Below are 24410 nucleotides of genomic sequence, written 5' to 3' on the forward strand. Positions count from 1 at the left end.
GGAAGGGTGTGCAGCAAATAAAGGTGATTAAGGATAGCGATGGAAGTATGTTGACTGGTGCCAGTCGTGTACTAAGTAGATGGAAAGAGTACATTGAGAAGTTCATGAATGAAGAAAATGGGAGAGAAGGTAGAGTAGAAGAGGCAAGACTGAATGACCGGGAAGTGGCTTTGATTAGGCGGCATGGTGGTGCAACTGGTAAAGCGTTGACCTCACAGTTCTGAGGTCCTGGGTTCAATCCTGGACCCACCTGTGTGGAGTTTGCATGTTCTCCCCATGCCTGCGTGGGTTTCCCTCGGGCAATCTGGTTTTCCTCCCACGTCACAAAAACATGCAACATTAGTTGGACACTCTAAATTGCCCCTAGGTGTGATTGTGAGTGTGGCTGTTTGTCACTATGTGCCCTGCGATTGGGTGGCAACCAGTTCAGTGTGTATCCTGCCTCCTGCCCGTTGACAGCTGGAATAGGCTCCAGCACTCACCATGACCCTTGTGAGGATAAGCGGCTAAGAAAATGGATGGCTGGCTGGATGGATGGCTTTGATTAGCAAGGGAGAAGTTATAAAGGCACTGAACAGAATGAAAAATTGAAAGACAGTTGGCCCTAATGACATATAAGTAGAGGTATGGCTGTGTAGTTTTTGACCAACTTATTCAATAGATTACTAGCGGGAGAGAAAATGCCAGAATAAGTGTGCTAGTCCCCATTTTTAAGAACAAATGCAAAAACTGCAGAGGAATAAAGATGATGAAACACACAATGAAGTTATGGGAAAGAGTAGTGGGTGCTAGACTCGGGACAGAAGTATCTGCGAGCAACAGTATGGTTTCATGCCTAAAAAGAGTACAACAGATGCACTATTTGCCTTGAGGAACGCTCGTGGAAAAGTACAGAGAAGGTCAGAAGGAGCTACATTGTATCTTTGGAGACCTAGAGAAAGCCTATGATAGAGTACCAAGAGAGGAACTGTGGTACTTTATGCGCAAGTCTGGTGCGTCGGAGAAATATGTTATAATAGTACAGGACATGTATGAGGGCAGCAGAACAGCGGTGAGATGTGCCGGTGGTGTGTCAGAAGAATTAATGTGGAGGCGGGACTGCATCAGGGTTCCACGCTGATCCCCTTCCTGTTTGCGGTCATAATGTATAGGCTCACTGTAGGAATAATTGTGAATATAATTATCATACATCTGTTTCCAATAACGAAATGCTTTGCTCTGCTCTAGATAACGTGACAGCCACCTAGCAGGAGATAGCAAGAAAAAAACATCTAATCACCAGAACTGTTAGAACCAGGAGCACCTGCTGCCTGTTAAAGAAATGATGACCACCGATGTACTCAGCACTCTTCCACACACATGCGCACACACATGAAAACACAAGTACACTTTGTTTCAAACTATGTTTTGCTTGCCGTCTCCTTTTTGTAACATCCATGTAAATAAGGGTAGTCTTGAAACTAAATAAATAGAGGTGCTGAGGAGAGGATAATCAGAGAGTGCAGTGGCGAATTGTACGAGACAGTTCGCGAGCTGTCAAACTTGAACTGGTGTCTGCTTCCTTTTTTGTCCAGTTTAATGAATGTCTGGTAAACCTGACAAATGAGGTTAGACTGGATTCCCCTTGGACCATGATGTTCGCAGATGATATTATCTGCAGTGAAAGCAGGGAACAGGTGGAGAAACAGTTAGAAAGATGGAGGTACGCACTGGAAAGGGGAGGAATGAAGATTAGCCGAAGTAAAACAGAATATATGTGCGTGAATGAGAGGGGCGGAGGAGGAAGAGTGAAGCTCCAGGGAGAAGAGATAACGAAGGTGGATGACTTCAAATACTTGGGGTCAACAATACAGAGCAATGGAGAGTGTGTTAAGGAAGTGAAGAAATGGGTCCAAGTGGGGTGGAATAGTTGGCATAAGGTTTCTGGTGTTCTATGTGACAAAAGAGTATCTGCCAGAATGAAGGGCAAAGTTTATAAAACAGTGGTGATGATGATGATGATGATGTACGGATTAGAGACGGTGGCCCTGAAGAAACGACAGGAAGAAGAACTTGAAGTAGCAGAAATGAAGATGCTGAGGTTCTTGCTTGTTGTGGACAGGTTGGATAGGATTAGAAATGAGCTCATGCGAGGGACAGCCAAAGTTGGATGTTTTGGCGACAAGGTGAGAAAGAGCAGACTTCGATGGTTTGGACATGTTCAGAGGTGGGAGAGTGAGTATGTTGGTAGAAGGGTGCTGAGGATGGAGCTGCCAGTCAAAAGAGTGAGAGGAAGACCAAAGAAAAGGTTGATGGATGTTGTGAGGGAGGAAATGAGGACACTGGGTGTTTGAGAGGAAGATGCACGAGATAAGATGTGATGGAAAAAGATGACATGCTGTGGCAACCCCTAACGGGACAAGCCGAAAGAAAAAGAAGAATATTCGGCAGGGCAAGAGACCGAGAATGCATTACAAGACTATACAGCAAGCAAAAGACAAGAGTGGCTTTGATTTCCCAAATATTAAAAATCATTAATCAAATGGTGGAAATAAAAACTCTTGTTGACATTTGTAACCCTTCCTACAAATCAACATAGACAGATATAGAATGTACAATATCAAGTGATATTCCATTACAAGCAGTTATTGGGACATGGGCGTGGTTAGGTTTTTAAAAGACACCAACCCATTAATAAAAGTGTCCATCAAGATTTGGCACAGAATAATCAATGAAAACAAAGATAAAGAACCATTCTGGATTTTTAAATGGATCGGATATGACTCTGATTTTCCACACAACGGGTTTGACATAAGATTCGAACAATCTGCTCAAAAGGGGCTCATCATGCACAGTGATCTTTATGGAGGGGGCACACTATGACAATTCCAGGGTCTAAAAAAATCCATTCATATTAACTAAGCAAGTCTTTTGTAGATTCTTGCAACTTAGACATAACATTGAGAAAACAATGGAAAAACAGGACTCACAAACTACTCTGTGTATGATAGATATGAAGATATGCTTCTTACAGAGCCACTCCTTGGTTTTCCTGGCTGTGTGCTTTGGCTCATTGTCATGATGAAAGACCCAGCCACGACCCATCTTCAATGCTCCGACTGAGGGAAAGAGGTTGTTTCCCAAAATCTCACAATACCTGGCCGTGGTCATCCTCTTCTTCATACAGTGCAGTTGTCCTGTCCCATGGGCAGAAAAACACTCCCAAAGCATGATGCTACCACCCCTATGCTTCACAGTAGAGATGGTGTTCTTGGGATGAAACTCATCATTCATCTGCCTCCAAACACGGTTAGTGGAATTATGACCAAAACGTTCCATTTTGGTCTCATCTGACCAGTAAACCTTCTCCCATGACTCCTCTGTATCATCCAAAATGGTCATTGGAAAACTTCGGCGGGCCTTGACATGTGCTGGTTTAAGCAGGGGAACCTTCCATGCATATGCAAAAACAACTGAAGTCAGGAGGGAGCAAATACTCTTTCACAGCACTGTATCTGTCTTTCTGTCTTTCTAGCTATCAGTTAGGAGTCTTCAAAGAACCTTATTGAGAATGGTGTGCTTGTTTATATTTAGGTGTATTTTTTGGCATGTCAAATTGGCTCTAACTTGCTCATTTAATGTGGCCTCAACTACTGTCAAGTAGTGTAAGTTGTTTTTTCATGTTGATAACTTCATTCTGTAAAGTGAGTGGTGCACATAACCAAGTGATAGCTACAGTTAAGCGCAGCTTTTTATACTGTGGAAAAATGATATTTCCTGCCATTTAAGAGGTGCTGTAAGTAACTAAAAAGTTGCTTTTTCTAACTTTCTAAAAATAATCAATAAAGTAACTTAATTACCTTTAAGTTCAAGTAATCAGTCAAGTAGTTACTTTTTCAAGGTATGAGGGACAACAGCTTAAATAGTCTACAAAAATTAATTCCACTTGACATTTTCTTTTCAAGTTCTATTGAGTGTTTTCAGATATTCAATGTAAAATTTCTATTCATTCATAGTCTGGGGATTATTAGAAAATGTTTGTATAACAGGTTTTCAGAAATTTGGTGCTTACCAGATGAAAGGAGGATCACTGCCTGTAAAAGAGCCACCTCAGAGTCATCCAAGTTAAAGGAGGACAGTGAGACACCAAGATCAAAAATGGCATCTGAGACTACACCCAAGCCTCCGTTCTTGAGTTGACTTCGGTTGACTGCCATTTCCCCATTAAGTGTGAGGGTCTCGCTCTCTGGGTCATAGCGAACAGCAGCACGCAATGACATGACTTCCATACAGCAGCCTTTCAGCAATATGATCTGGTCTTCAGATGGCAGCTGTAAACAAGAAGAAACAAGAAGAAAAATTACCTTGAAGTAAGGTACTTCCATAATACAAATAAAATTGTAACATAAATACAACATGGTTGCAATTTGGAGTCTCCAATTAACGCATGTTTTTAGGATGTGGGAGGAAACCGGAGTTCCCGGAGAAAACCCCATGCAGGCATGGGGAGAACATGCAAATTCCACATAGATGGACCGGGATTTGAACCCCGGTTCTCACAACTGTGAGGCTCACACTGTACAGCTGCGCCACTGTGCCAGAGGGATCCGGAGGTGTTACCAGGCAAGCTGAGAGACATAGTCTCTCCAGCATATCCTGGGTCATCCCTGGGGTCCCTTTCAGTGGGACATTCCCGGAACAACTTACCAGCCACTTCATCTGGCACCTCACAATGAAAATTCCAAGGGACACCAATGATCTTGTTCTTTCGGTTACGACTCACAGCTTGTGACCACCTGTTTACTACAATGAACCAATAAAAAGGCCGCATCAGTGCAGACGCTGCACCGAGCCACCTGTTGATCTCCTGCTCCATTCTTCCCTCACTCGTGAACAAGACCCCATGATACTTGAACTCCTCCACATGGGGCAGGATCTCATCCCCGACCCGGAGAGGGCACGCCGCCTTTTCCTGACTGAAGATCATTGTCTCAGATTTGGAGGTGCTGATTCTCATCCCAGTCGCTCCACAGTCGACTCCAGCTCAGTGATTGTTGGAGGTAATGGCTTGATGAAGCCAACGGAACCACATCATCTGCAAAGATCAGAGATGCAAAGATGAGTCCATTAAACCGGACACCCTCTATGCCTCGGTTGCCCCAAGAAATCCTCTCCACAAAAGTTATGAACAAAATCTGGGAAATTTGGGGGAGCCCAACTCTCACTGGAAACCACTTCAATTTACTGCCGGCAATACTCTGACACCGGTCATACAAGGACCAAACAACCAGTATCAGGGGGTTCGATACCCCATACTCCCAAAGAAAACCCCACAGGACTCTCCGAGGGACATGGTCGAACGCCTCCTCCAAGTCCACAAAACAAATGTTGACTGGTTGGGCGAACTCCCACACACCCTCAAGGATCCTGCCCAGGGTGTAGAGCTGGTCCACTGGTCAGGGCGGAAACAACGTTCCTCCTGAATCTGAGATTTGACTTCTCGACGGAACCTTCTCTCCAGAACCCCTGAATAGACCTTACCAGGGAAGCTGAGGAGTGTTAGCATCCTGTAGTTGGAACACCCCCCCCCTCCCCCTCATTAAAAAGTGGACCACAAGCCTAGTCGACCAATCCAGAGGCAAGGTCCCTGATGTCCATGAGATGTTGCAGAAGCGTGTCAACCATGACAGCCCCACAGCATCCAGAGGCTTTAGGAACACCAGCCAGATCACATCCAGACCCAAAGCCCTCTAACCGAGAACCTTTTTAACCAACTCAGTCACCTCAACCCCAGAATTAGAAGAGCCCCCTTCAGAGAACCCAGATTCTGCTTCCTTATGGGAAGATGTGTTGGTGGAATGGAGGTCTTCGAAATACTCCCCACCAACTCACAACATCCCGAGTTGAGGTGAGCAGTGCACCGTCCTCACAATACACATGATTGACAGTGCACTGCTTCTCCCTGCTGAGACACTGGACTGTGGACCAGAATTTCCTCGAAGCCGTCTTGAGGTTGTTGTCTCTGCTCTCACTGAACTCCACCCACTTCCGGGTTTTCGCCTCATAAACCACCAAAATTGCATTCCACTTGACCAGCTGCTACCTATCAGCTGCTTTGAGAGTCCAACAGGCCAGAAATGCACAATAGGACTTCTTCTTTAGCTATTCGGTATCCCTCACTATTGTCCACCAATGTGTTTTGGGGTTGCCACCAGGAGAGACACCGACCACCTTAGATTCACAGTTCTGTTCGGCCGCTGCAGCAGTGGAAGTACGGAACATCGTCCACTCGGACTCAATGTCCCGCCCTCCGGAACATGGGCAAAGTTCTTTCAAAAGTGGGGGCTGAAACGCCTTCTGACAACGGAATCTGCCTGCCATTTCCACCGCACCCTCACAATACGTTTAGGCCTTCCACGTCTTCCCCCACCATAAGAGCCAACTCACCACTCTTTTCACTTGAGTGAATAGTGAAGTGAAAATTGAAGAGCCTGATCCATGATGCAGTCCCAAATCCACCTTAAATTCTTCTGTCACAATTTTGTGTCGCTGTGTGTAGCTGTGGTTTTTTTTCCGTGTGTTTAAATGTAATGTCTGTCTGTTTATGTGTAGCTGTGTGTCGTCTGTTTACTTTTCTCTGACATTGAAACCTTCAGCGCAAGTACAAGAACTCAAGCCTTTTGCATATCTGTCAACTCGACTAATTGGGTCCGTTTTTTTGTTTAACTTTGTTAAAGAATACAGATTTTCAAAACACGCATACATGCTTTGTGTCTTTATTACTGTCGGAATAATTGTGAATATAATTATCATACATCTGCTTCCAGTAAAGAAATGCTTTGCTCTGATCTAGATAACATGGCAGCCTCCTAGCAGGAGATAGCAAGAACAAAAACATCTAATCATCAGAACTGTTAGAACTGCTGCCTGTTAAAGAAATGACGACCACACATGTACTCAGCAATCTCCCACACACATGCACACACACATGAACAAACAAATACACTTTGTTTCCTACTGTTTTGCTTGACGTCTCCTTTTTGTAACATCTTTTTAAATAAGGGGCATCTTAAAACTAAATAAATAGAGGTGCTGAGGAGAGGCTAATCAAAGAGTGCAGTGGTGAATTGTACGAGACAGTTCCTCTCCTCTCTCCTCCGATACTTGAACTGGTGACTTTGCTTCTTTTTTGTCCAGTTTAATGAATATCTAATTGGTAATCTTGACATTTACTTGGTCCTTTGAGCTGGATCTCAAGATACCTGAGGTTTCCAGGGGCTGAGTCGACGTCCAGGCAAAAACCATGGCCTCGGCACTTGAGACCCTTTCCGGGACTGGGCCTCGACTTTGCATTTGGAGTTCGAGGGTTGACGAGAAGCCGAAGGAAGTAAAGGCATCTTTGGTGAGTAGGAAACTCCCACACTCATGAGGAATGAGTGAATGCGCGTCTGGGTGACTGCGGCAGAACCAAACCCCGAAAACACTAGTCCCTATCGAGTAGACTAATTAGTCTATAAAACTGAGAAAAGGGCAATGTGTGTCCTGTACGTGAGCTTCGTGAAACGTGTGCATGTGTAAAAGTGTGAGTGGAGGTACGCTACCTCATTTGAACAGGAAATTGACAACTGAGGATGCAGAGGTAAGAATTCTCCGCCCATTGTGGTTGAAGCTTTAGAATTACCTCAAACAGAACGTAATTGCCACCCTGTTCAGGAGGAAGTCAGTATAGTCACCCTAGGTGAACCACTGACTCCAACAGGGGAAAAACAAATAGCAAAATAGTTGAAACAGAACATCTGGGAAAAAAAATAATTGTGTAAGGACTAGATGTTTGGAGAAAGCCAATGTTCTACGACAATAAAACATCCAAATTTATGGATAACACAATACGGCTTTGCTGGGCATCTCAACACACACATAAAATATATATAGTTAACCTGCAGGATAAAATAAGACAGAAACACACACACACACACACACACACCACACACACACACACACACACACACACACACACACAAAATGGACTCAAGATGATGTGAAAATGGCCGTAAAACGTATCACATCTCATAAAGTTGATGTAACATAATTCGTCCAGGGAACGGAAGACTTGAGAAAATCTTACCACTTAAATGACGAGGTTACAACCAATCCCGAGAGAGAGGACATCTTACACATCACCAGCAGCTCCCGCAGCAGCAACAAGGATATCCTTCAGTGCCAAACCAACAGTATATACCACCCTGTGGTGGACAGTTTGCACAATGATGGTTCCCTGAATTCACATGTTTAGGCCTGCAGGAGCCTTTGATGATCCTGACGGTAGGAGGATTCACTTTATCATTTATGGTCGACACAGGAGCTCGGCATTCTACTATCCCAGCCCTGCCACCTGATACCTCTCTTACCAGGAAAACCATCTCACTTGTTGGATTCAAGGGTGAAGTAAATGCCCTGCAATTGACAACTCATTGACTGTTCAATGTTTTTCAGACTTTTTTGCATTCTTTTGTGTTTGCACCTAACTGTTCAGTTAATCTTTTGGGCAGAGATCTCCTCATCGCCATGTGCCCTCTCATCAAATGCAGGCCTGATGGATTTATCCTGGAATTTCCGGAAGGTAATCCCTACTGCTGCTCTGCCGCCTCTGCCTCCGGTGCTGCCTCCCAGTTTCTGCTTTTTGAACAACGCCCTGTGGCATGCGCCGTAGGTGTGTCAGAAGAATTTAAGATGGAGATGGGACTGCATCAGGGTTCCGGACTGAGCCCCTTCCTGTTTGCTGTAGTAATGGATAGGTTGACATACAAGGTTAGACTGGATTCCCATTGGACCATGATGTTCGCAGATGATATTGTGTTCTGCAGTGAAAGCAGGGAACAAGCGGAGGAACAGTTAGAAAGATGGAGGTATGCACTGGAAGGAGAGGAATGAAGATTAGCTGAAATAAAACAGAATATATGTGCGTGAATGAGGGGGCGGATGAGGAAGAGTGAAGCTCCAGGGAGAAGAGATAGCGAAGGTGGATGACTTCAAATAGTTGGGGTCAACAATACAGAGCAAAGAAGAGTGTGGTGAGGAAGTGAAGAAACAGGTCCAAGCAGGGTAGAACCGTTGGCGAAAGTTGTCTGGTGTTCTATGTGTGGTGTTCTGCTAGGATGAAGGGCAATGTCTTTAAAACAGTGGTGAGTCCATTATGTACGGATTGGAGACAATGGCTCTGAAGAAACAACAGGAAGCAGAATTGGAGGTAGCAGAAAAGAAGATGCTGAGGTTCTTGCTTGGTCTGAACAGGTTGGATAGGATTAGAAACGACTTCATTAGAGGGACAGCCAAAGTTGGATGTTTTGGAGACAAACTTGGAGAGAGCAGACTTTGATGGTTTGGACATGTTCAGAGGTGGGAGAGTGAGTATGTTGGTAGAAGGGTGCTGAGGATGGAGCTGACTGGCAAAAGAGCGAGAGGAAGACAAAAGAAAAGGTCGATGGATGTTGTGAGGGAGGACATGAGGACAGTGAGTGTTAAAGAGGAGGATTCACAAGATAGGCTTATATGGAAAAAGATGACACGCTGTGGCGACCCCTAATTGGGACAAGCCGGAAGGAAAAGAAGAAGAAGCTGGTGATATCTTGCTTCACCATAAATATAATTTCACGTGGTAAACTGATGCCATAACCAGACAATACCCAGAACCGTCCAAACCCCATTTTAGTCACAATTTTCCCAAGATGTCATGAGCAAAACCGGAAAACATGATACTGAAAGCTGTAAACGGGTATCTTGTGGTTTTGTTTGGGCACTAAATGCTTAAGTTTCAAATGTAAATGATTGTGGATGGTTCTGTTTGTTACTGTTACTTTACTATTTACTTGAGTCTTACTGATTGTATGGGGTGGTTTGCAGCCGAGTGTGAAGCAGCTGTGATTAGAATCAGCACCTCCAAATCTGAGGCCATGGTCCTCAGGTCTGTGTGCCCACTCTGGGTAGAGATGAGATCCTGCCCCAAGTGGGAGAGTTCAAGTATATTGGGGTCTTGCTCACAAGTGAGGGTGGAATGGAGCAGGAGATCTACAGGTAGATCGGTGCAGCCTTTGTTGTGATCTGGACTTTGTATCGCACTGTTGTAGTAAAGATGAACTCAGTCAGAAGTCGAGAACTTATTAGTCATAGAGAGCCATAAATGCCAAATATTTTAAAATGTAATTTCAAAAGAGCCATACAATATTTTTCTAAAAACTTAATACAATTGTATCTGTGGATTTTATGTAAGACCGACACTTTAAGAGTACAATAAGTCTCTAAACTCTTTGAAATAACATTATGCTGTTGCTAACTGATGATGACAAAAGTACTTTTTACCATTATTGCTACTTCTGGTGCTGCATGGTTTTGCTGATGGGTTTATAGTCTGTTTCATATTTTAGATTAAACTTCATGCAGCTGTTGAGACTTACATCCGTTATTTGTGAACATAGGTTGATCTTAATGTTTTTAAATATGAGAAAGACTTCACATTTATAGGTAGAACGAAACATTGTCAGTTCCAGTAATACTCATACACCGCAGTGTGGTGTATGTGATGGGAAGTGCGTTCCAAGTTTTCACAATCAGATGGTCTGCAGGTTTAGCTTTTTTCATTTCTTCCTACTTATGTGCGGTCGTGCATAATGCTTGCCGACAGAGGCATGTCTTTTATTTGTTTGATTCTCTTGTCTTTATGTGACAAATTGTCAATAAATTTATTGGCAACATCAAGCATGACTGTTTTGGCATCTGTGAATAACTCGTGACATGTTTTCTTCCTGCTATTCCCACAGGATATTTTGATCCAATGGTGTGTGTATGGCATGTGCCGAAGTGACAATATTTGAGCATTTCCTTGTTGCAATCTTGTCATTATAAATTAGACACAAAGGAGCCTTCTTTCTCCGCAAAGGCGAATTCCTCTTTCCATTTGTACTGAAAACTGCGCTGCTGTACTATAATAATTTCTTTTTCTTTTAGCCATCTTTGTCAAATGTGTTTCCACAATTAATTTCCATCCGATCTACGTTCGACCCTTCTGCTCCTCCCCACATCAACTTCAATATTGGACAGCATACTACACCAACTTCACTAGGACAAACGGTCTCTGCCTCATTTCAATTGCCTACGCGACAAAAATGACATACTGTATACAGTATGTCGTTATGAGGGCTCTACGAGCCATACACAACCATCAAAAGATGCAAGGTGTCAAGGCTCTCCCTTTGAGATAGGCTGAGAATTTCGGTCATCTGGGAGGGGCTCAGTGTCGAGCTGCTGCTCCTCTGAATTGAGAAGAGCCAGTTGAGGTGGCTAAGGCATCTGATCTGGATGTCTCCCAGATGCCTCCCTGATGAGGTGTTCTGGGTACATTCCACCAGAAAGAGACCCTAGGGTTCGACTCAGGACACGCTGGAGAGACTATCTCTCGGCTGGTCTGGGAACGCCTTGGGATCCCTCCGGAAGAGCTGGAGAAAGTGGCTGGGGAATGGGAAATCTGGGAAAAGGTGGAGTGATGGATGGATGGATGAACTTCACATCTGAATTGGAATTGGGTTTGTATAATTGCCTATACCTATGATCACATTTAGATGTTAAAATGTATTGAGGTATTATGTTTTGAAATATGAAGTCAAGGAAAACTATTGGGTCTTCTATTCAGGTAAGTTTCTTTTGGCTTGTCCCATGAGAGGTCGCCACACCATGTCATCTCATATGAATGCTGATATTTGTTTGGCACAGTTTTTATGCCAGATGCCCATCCTAACGCAACCCCCCTTGTGGAGTAGATGCCCCAGTGAGATAATAACTCATGAACCCTGGTTTACAAAACCAATGCTCCAACCACAGACCTTTGGGGCCTCTTTTTCTCCTATTCAATTTTATTGTAAAAAGTGATTTTGTAATAAAGGAAATGCTTGTAATCTTTCAATGCGATTAAAATGAAGATGATTTGCAATTTTGGAATTTTTTTTTAACATGAAACATGAAGCACATAGACATGATTTGAAAATGATATGGCAGGCCAACTCTGGTCCCCAGGCCTTGAGTTTTACAGTTAATTATTTATCTCTCTTGTGAATATGCTGATGGCCAGTAACTCGGGGTAATCTAAAAGCCATATTTGTTGGTGAATGTTCATGTATAACCCTACATGTAGTGCATATCTGTTCCCTTTACAGCTTGTCCTCATTAGGATCAGGTGGAACTTGGCTGTCGTAGCATACTTCAGGTGAAAGAAGAGTTGCAAGACAAGTTGTGACTCAATCGCGGTGCACTTATACCGGTGATAATAAACTTCACACTCACATTATTGTAAACCTATGAGCAAATTAGTTCATGTTCATGGTAATAAAATGTCACTGGTTCTGTGGATGCACGTACCTTACAAAACATTGGTAGCTTTTTGGCAAAGTCTACCACTCGTGTTATGGCAGGAGTGATAATTTTTGTGAATTGGTTAAACATCTCTAAATCCACTTTACATCCTTCTGGGGTATTGACTGTAAACGAATGACCAATATCCACAGGCTGAAAAGACAAAGAAAAAATAGAAAGAAAAGACAAGAAAAATGTTAGTGTATGCAAATAGAACAAATGAAACAAACAGCAGAATTAAACTTGCAGGAGAAAAAAAATGTGTTCTTGTCTCATCAGTAGTAGGTTATCCAATTAAATAAATATGGGGTTTAATGAAATCCAGTTGAAGATTTGTATTGACAGCTTTACTAAATTACGGTATGAAACTGGAACACCAAGTTACAGAAAATATAGCTACAATTCCAGATTTTTTCTTTTTTAAAGGACTGAAAGAGGTGTGGGGTTGTCCATTATACACGATTGACAATTATATTGAAGCACTTTTGTGGACGCATCATATTCTAATGTGTAAAATACAGTTTCATACAATTTTCGTAGTCAGAAACAGCCAGTACAGGACAAAGGTATTGTAAATAAACATAAAAAAGCTGAAATGTTTGAAAAGTTTTTAATTTTATCCATGCTTAACATGCAATTGTGCTTGTTGTCAGAAAACTACTGACAAATCGAGGCATGTCACTTTCATGTCCTGCAAGGAATTAATGGGCTTCCTTGTTTCAAAATCGGTTAAGATGAGCTACAAATGGCTTAAAAAAATACAACCTGTTACCCTGCCAAAAATTATCAGTGCTTCCCACATATATATTTATTTGTAGCTTCCTCGACAAAAAAATTTGGGCCACAGCAAATAGGTTTTGCCTAATTCTGTTGACTCATTTATCCACAATTATACCACTTTCTAGTTGTGTGAATGATCTTTGCGTCGCAAATAAGGATTTAGATTCACCCGTTCGTCTTATGTCCACTATTATAAAATGACACTGTCAACTTCCCACTTCATACTGCCATGGGACCTATACTATAAATTCATACATTAACTTATTCATTAAAATAATTTTGTTCCAAAAAATGTAGTCCTATGAGGGCACAAGCCAATGCAATCTGGAGGCTGGTCCCAAGCCTGGATGCAGAGCGTTGTGTCAGGAAGGGCATCCGTCTTAAAACTTTGCCAAACAAATATGAGCGTTCATCTAAAGATTCCTATACCGGATCGGTCGTGGCCCGGGTTAACAGCAACTGCACCCGACACCATTAACCCGGAGGGTATCGGTGGAAATTCAGCTACTGTGAGTCGAACACAAAGAGGAAGAGGAAAGCTGATTCATCGGCAGAAGAAGATGACGAATGCACAAACCCTACAACTGAGTGTAAGGACTTGAAATGTTGGGACAATAACAGGAAAAGCTCAGGAGTTGGTTGGCATGATGATTAGGAGAAAGGTTGCTATATTGTGCAACCAAGAGAGCAGTTGGAAAGGTAGTAAGGCGTTAAAGTTTAGAGGCAAGGTTTAAATTACCATGGAGTAGATGGAAGAGAAACGGAGTAGGGGTTATTTTAAAGGAAGACCTGGCTAAGAATGTCTTGGGGGTGAAAAGAATATCAGATCGAGTGATGAGGCTGAAACGTGAAAGTGAGTGTGGTATGTATAATGTGATTAGCGGCTCTGCCCCACAGGTAGGATATGACCTAGTGTTTAAAGAGAAATTCTGGAAGAAACTAGACAAAGTAGTCCTGAGCATCCCAGATAGAGAGAGAGAGAGAGAGAGATAGTTGTGATTGGTGCAGATTTCAATTGACATGTTGGCGAAGGAAACAGGGGCGATGAAGAAGTGATGGGTAAGTACGACATTCAACAAAGGAACTTTGAGGGTCAGATGGTGGTGGACTTTGGAAAAAGGATGGAATTGGCAGTAGTGAACACTTATTTCCAGAAGAGAGTGGAACATAGAGTGACCTACAAGAGTGGAGGTAGAAGCACGCAGGTGGATTATATTTTGTGCAGACAGTGTAATCTGAAGGAGGTTATTGACTGTAAGGTTGTGGGGGGAGTGTAGCTCGACGGCATAGGATGATGGTGCATAGGATGACTCGAGTAGTGGGTAGGAAGACTAAGAACACCAAGGTAGAGCAGAGAATCAGGTGGTGGAAGTTGAGAAAGGAAGAATGTTGTGTGGTCTGTGGTGGGGGAGAGTATAGCTCGACAGCATTGGATGCTGGTGTGTAAGGTGACTCTGGTCGTGGGGAGGAAGATTAAGAAGACAAAGGTAGAGCAGAAAACCTTGTGGTGAAAGTTGAGAAAAGAAGGATGTTGTGCGGACTTTCAGAAAGAGGTGAGACAGGCTCCTGATGGACAGGAGGAGCTCTTGGAAGACTGGAATACTACAGCCAAGGTGATCAGAAAGACAGGCATGAGAATACTTGTTGTGTCTTCTGGTAGGAAATGGGAGTAGGAGACTTGATGGTGGAACCCCAAAATACAGGAAGTCATACAAGGAAAGAGGTTAGCGAATAAGAAGTGGGACACCGAGGAGAGGCGAAAGGAATACATTGAGATGGGACGTAGGGCAAAGGTAGAGTGAAGAAGCCTAAGCAAGAGGCATATGATTACATGTACACCAGGTTGGTCATGAAACAAGAAAAAAAGGATGACTACAGCTTGGCCGGACAGATGGTCATAGAGATGGGAAGGATGTGCAGCAGGTAAGGGTGATTTAGCATAGAGATGGAAATATGTTGACTGGTGTCTGCAGTGTGCTAAATAGATTAAACTAATACTTTGAGAAATTGATGAATTAAGAAAATGAGAGCGAAGGAAGAGTAGAAGAGGGAAGTGTGATGGACCAGGAAGGTTCAACGATTAGTGAGGGGGAAATTAGAAAGGCACTAAAAAGGATGAAAAAATGGAAAAGCAGTTGGTCCGGATGACATACCTGTGGAGGTATGGAAACAATTTGGAGAGTTGGCTGTGGAGTTTCTGACGTACTTATTCAACAGAATACTAGCTTCATTTCATTAGGGTAACAAACGGGAAACAAGATAAAGCAACCGTGAGTCGATAAACAAACTGTTTACGGCCATGCTACCCTGAGAACACCCGATCTCGTCAGATCTCGGAAGCTAAGCGGTTTTGGCCCTGGTTAGTACTTGGATGGGAGACCGCCTGGGAATACCAGGTGCTTTAAGCTTCTCTTCCCCGGCTACATGCAGAGGGGTTGTGTCAGGAAGGGCATCCGGCGTCAAACAGTGCCAAACAAATGTGCGTTCATCTAGAATGACATGCTGTGGCGACCCCTAACAGGACAAGCCAAAAGGAAAGAAGGGAGAGTAGCAGGTGAGTAGATGCCTAAAAAAATGGAGTAAAAGTGTCATAGCTCCCATTTTTAAGAACAAAGACGATTTTCTGAGCTGTGGGAACTATAGAGGAATAAAGTTGATGAGCCACACAATGAAGTCATGGGAAAGAGTAGTGGAGGCCCAACTCAGGACAGAAGTTAGTGTTTGTGAGCAACAGTATGACTTTGTACCTCGAAAGGGTACCACAGATGCATTACTTGCCTTGAGGATGCTAGTGGAAAAGTATAGAGATGGTCAGAAGTGGTCAGTCGTCAGTGTGTCTTTGTGGATCGAGAGAAAGCCTATGCAAGAGTATCAAGAGAGGAACTGTGGTACTGCATGCGTAAGTCTGGTGTGGCAGAGAAATATGTTAGAATGGTCCACGGCATGTATGAGGCCAGCAGAACAGTAGTGAGGTTTGCTGTAGGTGTGACAGAAGAATTTAAGGTGGAGGTGGACTGCATGAGGGATCAACTCTGAGCCCCTACCTGTTTGCTGTGGTAATGGATAGAGAGATGAGGTTAGACTGGAATCCCCTTGGACCATGATGTACACAGATGACATTGTGATCTGCAGTGAAAGCAGGGAGCAAGTGGAGGAACAATTAGAAAGATGGAGGCATGCACTAGAAAGGAGAGGAAGTCAACGCCGAAGTAAAACAGAATATATGTGAGTGAATGAGAGGGGTGGACGGGGAAGAGTGAGGCTCCAGTGAAAAGAGATATTGTGGGTGGATGACTTCAACTACTTAGGGTCAAAAATCTACAGCAATGGTGAGTATGTTAAGGAAGTGAAGAAATGTGTTCAGGAAGGTTGAAAGACCTGGCAAAAGTGTGTGTGTGTGTGTGGTGTGTTATGTGACAGAAGACTCGCTGCTAGGATGAAGGGCAAAGTTTATAAAACAGTGGTGAGGCCAGCCATGATGTATGGATTAGAGAGGGTGACACTGAAGAGACAACAGGAAGCAAAGCTGGAGGTGGCAGAAATGAAGAGGTTGAGGTTGTCTCTAGGAGTGAGCTGGTTGGATAGGATTAGAAATTAGTTCATTAGAAAGCGGCTTAGTTGCCAGAAGAAGAGGCATCCACAGAGCCTACAACTGTGTGTAGGGACTCTGAATGTTGGGACTATGACAGGAAAAGCTCAGGAGTTGGTTAGCATGATGATTAGGAGAAAGGTTGATGTATTGCGCATCCACGAGAGCAAGTGGAAAGGGAGTAAAGCTCGAAGCTTAGGAGCAGGGTTTAAATTATTTTACCATGGAATAGATGGGAAGACAAAATTTGGAGTAGGGGTAATTTTAAAGGAAGAGCTGGCTAAGAATGTCTTGAAGGTAAAAAGAGTATCAGATCAAGTGATGAGGCTGAAATTTGAAATTGAGGGTGTATAATGTGATTAGCGGCTATGCCCCTCAGGTAGCATGTGACCTTGAGTTGAAAGAGAAATTCTGGAAGGAACTCGGCGAAGTAGTCCTGAGCATCCCAGAGAGAGAGAGAGTTGTGAATGAAGTAAAAGTTCCAACAAAAGTAATTACTGTAGTTGTAATTTTATGTAAAATACTCCATGTCCTGAAAACAACATTGATGTAAGAAAAATCAAGCTCATTTGCAAACAAACATTTTCAAGACATTTAATCACACTCATCATCCCCTCCACCTTAATCCAAACCAAATATTCAATTAAAAAAGACTGTAAAAATGGCTAAAAATTATGATAGATTATGATAAATAATTGAACATCAAAAACATTTAGAGTAAAAATAAAATGGTAAAAAACACAACTGTCTATGAAAAACTAAATATTAATTAAAAGCTAAGTTAAAAAGGTGGGTCTTGAGCTTGTTCTTCTTCATAGAATACACGTGAACACACACACGCGTGCTGATCTACATGCCATTGGTCTTTAATTTTGTCTCATGATGTTTCCATGATGTCTTAAAATGATCAGAATCAGATTTCAAATGATTTTCCCAAGCCACCACTTGCTGCATACAAACTACAGCCATTCAGATACCGTACTGCTTGACGACTCAGGTCGTGGGCGTGCTGGTGCCTATTTGAAATATCTATGGTCAAGAGCCAGGGTACACCCTTCACAGTATCATATTTTGGAGATATAATGAGTCACTGTTAATCTTCATTATCCATCCATCCATCCATTTTCCACTGCTTTTCCGGGTGAGGTCGCGGCTGAAGTAGCTTCAGCAGGGATACCCAGACTTCCCTTTCCCCATCAACTTCTTTCAGCTCTTCCGAAGTGATCCCGAGGTGTGCCGAAGCCAGCCGAGAGACAGTCTCTCCAGGGTGTCGTGGGTCGTCCTCGGGGTCTCTTTCCGGTGGCAGGGAGGCGTCCAGGAGGCATCTGAATCAGCTCCCCCAGCAACCTCATCTGGCTCCCCACAATGCGGAGGAGTAGCGCCTCGAATCTGAGTCCCTCCCAGATGACCGAGCTTCTCACCCTATCTCTAAGGGAAACCCCGGACACCCTACGGAGAAAACTCATTTCGGCCGCTTGTATCCGGGATCTTGTTCTTTCGCTCACGACCTACAGCTTATTCCCAGAGGTGAGGGTTAGAACGGAGATCGACTGGTTAATTGAGAGCTTTGCCTTTCAACTTAACTCCCTCTTCACCACAACGGACCGATAAAAAGTCCTAATCACTGCAAACTCTGCACCGATATCCCGCTCCATTCTTCCCTCACTCGTAAACAAGACTCCAAGATAATTGAAATCCTCGACCTGGAGAGGGCACGCCACCCTTTTCCGACTGAGGACCATGGTCTCGGATTTGGAGGTGCTGATTCTCAGCGCAGCCGCTTCACACTTGAATCGCTCCAGTGAGAGCTGGAGATCACGGCTTGATGAAGCCAACAGAACCACATCATCCGCAAAGAGCATAGATGCGATGCTGAGGCCACCAAACCGGACACTCTCTATGCCTCGGCTGCGCCTAGAAATTCTGTCCATAAAAGTTATGAACAAAATCGGTGACAAAGGGCAGTCTTGACGGAGTCCAACTCTCACCGGAAACGAGTCCGACTTATTGCCAGCAATGCAGACCAAACTCTGACAGCGGTCGTACAGGGACCGAACAGCTTATATCAGCAGATTCGGTACCCCATACTCCCGAAGAACCTTCCCCACAGGACTCCCTGAGGGACACGGTTGAATGCCATCTCCAAGTCCACAAATCACCTGTAGACTGGTTGGGCGAACTCCCATGCACCCTCAAGGATCCTGCCGAGGTTGTAGAGGTGGTCCACTGAGGAGGTCTTCGAAGTATTCTCTCCACCGACTCACAACATCCCGAGTTGAGGTCAACAGTGCCCCGTTCTCACCATACACAGTTTAACAGTGCACTGCTTCCCCCTCCTGAGATGTCGGACAGTGGACCAGAATTTCCTCGAAGCCATCCTGAAGTCGTTCTCCATGGTGTCACCGAACTCCTCCCATGCCCATGTTTTTGCCTCAGCGACCACCAAAGCTGCATTCCGCTTGGCTAGCCAATACCTATCAACTGCCTCGGGAGTCCCACAAGCCAGAAATGCCAGATAGGACTTCTTCAGCATCCCTCACTGTTGGTGTCCACCAACATGTTCGTGGATTGGCACCATGACAGGCACCGACCACCTTACGGCCAAAGCTCCGGTTGGCCACCTCAGCAATGGAGGCGCGGAACATTGTCCACTTGGATTCAATGTCCCCCGCCTCCTCTGGGACATTAGCAAAGTTCTTTCAGAGTTAGGAGTTGAAATTCCTTCTGACAGGGGAATCTGCCAGCCGTTCCCAGCAGAGCTTCACAATACGTTTGGGCCTGCCATGTCGGACTGGCATCTTCCCCCACCATCAGAGCCAATTCACCACCAAGTGGTGATAAGTTGACAGCTGCACCCCTCTCTTCACCTGAGTGTCCAAGACATGCGATCACAAGTCCAATGACACGACCACAAAGTGGATCATCGAACTGCGACATAGGGTGTCCTGGTGCCAAGTAGACATGTGAACACCCTTATGCCAGCACATTGTGTTTGTTATGGACAATCCGTGATGAGCACAGAAGTCCAGTCACAGAACACTACTCAAGTTCTGATCGGGGGGGCCATTCTTCCCAATCACGCCCTTCCAGGTCTCACTAGCATTGCCCACGTGGGCATTGAAGTCCCCCAGCAGAATGATGGAGTCGCCAGAGGGGACGCTCTCCAGCACTCCCTCTAAGGACTCCAAAAAGGGTGGGTACTCTGCACTGCTGTTTGGTGCATAAGCACAAACAACCGTCAGGACCCATCCTGCTACCTACTGCAGGCAAAGGGAGGCTACCCTCTCATCCACCGGGGTAAACTCCAACGTACAGGCCCCGAGCCGGGGGGCAATAAGTATACCCACACCTGCTCGGCATCTCTCCCCGTGGGCAACTCCAGAGTGGAACAGAGTCCAACAGAGTGGTGCCAGAGCCCAAGTGGTGCATAGAGGCGAGTCCGACTATGTCTAGTCGGAACTTCTCGACCTCACGCACCAACTCAGGCTCCTTCCCTGCCAAATAGGTGACATTCCATGCTAGTTTCTGTAGCCGGGGATCAGATCGCCAAGGTCCTCGCCTTTGGCCACCGCCCAGCTCACATTGCACATGACCCCTATGGCCCCTCTCACAGGTGGTGACCCCATGGGAAGGGGGACCCATGTTACCCTTTCGGCCTGTGCCCGGCTGAGCCCCATGGGTGCAGGCCCGGCCACCAGGCACTCGCATTCGAGCCCCACCTCCAGGCCTGGCTCCTTTTTTGAGTCGTACTTTGTCTGGTCTCTCACCTAGGACCTGTTTACCGTGGGTGACCCTACCAGAGGCAAGAAGCCCCAGACACTTAGCTCCTAGGCTCATCGAGACACAGAAAACCCTCCACCACGATAAGGTGACAGCTCCAGGAGGGGTAATCTTCATTTTGTACAGAGTTATTGTACGTTGCGTTAAAACCAAAGTGTCATGCCAATAAACATTCTAAAATAGATATTCTAATGAAAAATACATGTCACATTCGCTTCAATGTCTATACAAAAAAATAAAAATGAGCATGTCAAAGTTGGGGAAGTCTCATTTGACATTCAAGTGGTAGCCATATTGGCTGCATCTTCTGTCCGTGATGTCACACTGGCACATTCGCCATCCAAAACACGCTGTACCACCTACTATGGGAGATGAACAGGCCCCTTCTGACACGGAAGCTGTTTTCGAAGAAGAGAACATCTCACAACCGAGTGAAGTGACCGGGGCAATATTACCCTATCGTTTCGAACCATATTTAGATGATATGCGGATCATGGCCAGTCCGCATGCAACCAAACCGTCTCCCCATCCGATCCACCTGCGCGGCACTGATAAAAGCAACGCGGCCCGCGAGCGATGACGTCGCAGCGGCCAAACCACCTCCCTGTCCAATTCACCTCCGCGGCGGAGATGAGCCACTGCGGCCTGGCGCCACAACGAGCCACCCCTGCGGCGCCGCGTCCGCCGATCACGGCTTCAGCCGGGGTCGCACATCGACACACTTAGCACCCCTGATTTACGGATTACGTGCCCCCCGACTATTATTTTTTTTAGTAGCTGTATACACACCTACGTGTCATTTGGAACCCACAAAGCTCTCGTCCTTTCCACCTGTGCTGTCCATTTTTCACAATGAACCAGGGCTTTTGGAAAAGTATGAAAAGTGAATCCATCCTCCCGAGTGTTCGAGCAATATCCAGCAATACAATGAGTCGGCATATTGGCTAACACAAAGGAACAATGAGCGACCTTCCAGCAGGTAAAACGAGTATCAACATACGAGACCGCTTGAGTGCACTACTGCCCTGTATGTAACTTCCTGCTTCTTTTCTAAAACAAATCCCTCACGAGGATTTTCATGGCAGGAGTTACAAAAAGACATATACATCAAAATCATGTTTTGTGGTGAAAAAACGGACAAAACCTCCAGTCACCTCCTTGATACCCAATATCACAATTTCCTGTGGGAAACATTGAATAGCTGTCATGGTCCTGCCGGTCCCAGCCCTGGCTGTGCAGGTCCCCTACACACCTGCGTTGATTAGGAGGCGCACACCTGTGCCTCATCGTTGATAATCAACCACAGTATATATAGGACCCAGTGGATGGTCTGGCTTTGCCAGATCATCGCCATCTATGCCTCCTTCCTGCACTTTCTCGTTTCTGATCCTGAACCCTTGTGTACCGACCTCCGCCTGTCCTCCGACAAACCCCGTAAGCTAACAACCTTGACACTCCTGCTCTCTCTGACTGATCTTCCGTGTCCCGATCCCTGCTTGCCCGCAGACCGGCCTTCTACACCTGACGTCTGGGTTACCGCTGCTCCAGTTGACTGTTTGCCTGGTCCCCGACCTTGGAACAAATAAACACTTTTCCCTTTCACTTTTCGTGACAATAGCATGTTCAGAGGCTCATTACACAGAGCCATAAAGACTTTTTTGTGCTCTCATGCTCACACAGGCAACAGGATCCCCATTGGATCATGTGATCGACACATTGTGCCACTGTGATCTCCCAGCATTGTGTGCTCAGTGTCTATTTGTGTTGCATGTGCGTCAAGTGCTGCATAGGGGCCGCGCCGCCAATTGTCAATGGCTTTTTAAGTGACAAACGGTTACATCCAATATCTATTACATTGAGGTCCTTTCTATCAAGGTTCAACTTTATATGCATGTACAAAAAATGGGCAAATATATAACGTAAGGACATCCATTACGTATACTATCCAGACAATTGTTCATTAACATGCATAAAATACGATGGAGAAGGATGAAGATCCATCCATTTTTCAAGACGCTTTTTCTCACAAGGCTCCACTCAGAAAACCACTCTGTGTCACGAACGGGGCACGAGGCTGGACCCAAATGCACGACTCCAGAGATAAGCAGACAGGATAGAGGAAACCTTTATTCGGTCCAAAGTCAGGGATCAGGCAGGCAGTCCAAACAAGCCAGAAGTAATCGTGCGGCAGGCTCAAGAGCGGGGTCAAGGGACAGTCGTAGGTCGGTACACGGAGAGCAGAAGTCAGGCGAACGGGAGTGCGGGAACGAAGCATCAAGGATGACGATCTGGCGAAGGACAAGTCGTCCCCCAAGTCCTATATATACTGGGAGGCATTAGCTGGAACAAGGTGCAGGTGTGCTCAGACTAATCGGCTGGCCACGCCCAGCCTGGGCAGGAAGCCAGGAGCATGACAGTACCCCCCCTCAACGGCCGGCTCTGGGCGGCCCAGGAGCATCAGGATGAGCCGCGTAAAAGTCCCTGATGAGGGAGCAGTCCACGACGAAGCGGGAGGGGATCCAGGAGGGCTCCTCCGGGCCATATCCCTCCCAGTCCACTAGGTACTGGACCCCCCTTCCTCTGCCGCGGGAAGACAGCAGCCGGCGCACAGTATACACCGGCCCACCGTCCACCATGCGTTTGGCTTGGCCGGAGGAACCAGCGACGAAGTGCGATTCGGGCGAAGTCTGCTGACATGGAGCGTAGGGTGCACCCTCATCGACCTGGGCAGTTTCAGCGAGACGGCGACCGGGTTAATGATCTTGGAAATCGGGAACGGGCCAACGAACCTGGGAGCCAGTTTGTGGGATTCCGTCCGCAGCCGGAGATCTTTGGCGGAGAGCCACACTCGCTGTCCCACCCTGAGCTCTGGTGCGGCCCTTCTCTTGCGGTCCGCTGCGGACTTGTAGGCGCTGCTCATGCGCAGCAGTGTCCTCCGAGCTGCTTCCCAGGTCCGTTTGCAGCGTTGCACCACGGCCAGGGCCGACGGGACCACGGAGTCTGTGGCCAGTGGAGGAAACAGGGACGGAGGATAGCCATGCACGACATGGAGTGGAGCCATACCTGTTGAGGCGGAGGGTAGAGAATTGTGGGCATACTCCACCCACTTGATGTGCTGGCTCCACGTGCTCTGGTCCCTGGATGCCAGACATCGAAGACCTGTCTCCAACTCCTGATTTATCCTCTACGTCTGGCCATTAGACTCCGGGTGATGACCCGATGTCAGACTAGCTGAAGCGCAGATGAGGTTGCAGAATTCCTTCCAGAAGCGGGCGCTGAATTGTGGACCCCTGTCCGACACGATGTCCTGGGGTAGCCTGTGGTAACGGACGACCTCGTCCAACATCATCTGGGCTGTTTGCTTGGCCGACGGGATCTTCGGAAGCGGCACAAAGTGGACCATCTTGGAGAAACGGTCCACTACAGACAGCACAACTGTGTTCCCTTGGGAGGGCGGCAGGCCGGTAACGAAGTCCAGTGCAATGTTTGACCACGGGCGGAAGGGGATGGACAGCGGACGCAACTCGCCTACAGTTCGTAAGCGAGACGACTTATTGGCCGTACATACCGGGCAGGCATTGACGAAGTCCTTCACATCCTTGCTAAGGTTGGGCCACCAGAACCTCTGTTCGACCACTGAACGGATCTTCGCCATACCCGGATGGCAGACAGTCTTGTTGGTATGAGCCTAGTTGACAACGTCTCCCCGCAGAGACTGAACGACGAAAACGCGGTCCGATGGACAATCCACGGGTGGGGGAGCCTCTCCCAGGGCCTCCTTCACCCGCGACTCGACCGCCCAAGTGAAGCCGGACACGAAGCACGCAGGATAGTAGCAGCCTCTGAGTCCGTGCACCCTCCCTCGTGGATCCGTGAGAGTGCG

General features: G+C 45.9%; 1 protein-coding gene and 1 pseudogene across 1 annotated transcript in view; one reads left to right on the forward strand and one right to left on the reverse strand.

Moving 5' to 3' along the window:
* Window positions 1–24410, reverse strand: part of thrb (thyroid hormone receptor beta) — a 59946-nt gene that overhangs the window by 14041 nt on the left and 21495 nt on the right. The window contains exons 5-6 of the mRNA XM_061846209.1: window positions 12385–12531; window positions 4052–4310 (exon numbers count right to left, since the gene is read on the reverse strand). Of these exons, the coding sequence (XP_061702193.1) occupies window positions 4052–4310; window positions 12385–12531 (406 nt within the window). The remainder of the gene's footprint in view (window positions 1–4051; window positions 4311–12384; window positions 12532–24410) is intronic.
* On the forward strand, window positions 15448–15566 carry LOC133504338 (5S ribosomal RNA; annotated as a pseudogene).

Source organism: Syngnathoides biaculeatus, chromosome 1 (assembly GCF_019802595.1).
Source record: "Syngnathoides biaculeatus isolate LvHL_M chromosome 1, ASM1980259v1, whole genome shotgun sequence".
Classification (NCBI taxonomy): Eukaryota; Metazoa; Chordata; class Actinopteri; order Syngnathiformes; family Syngnathidae; genus Syngnathoides; species Syngnathoides biaculeatus.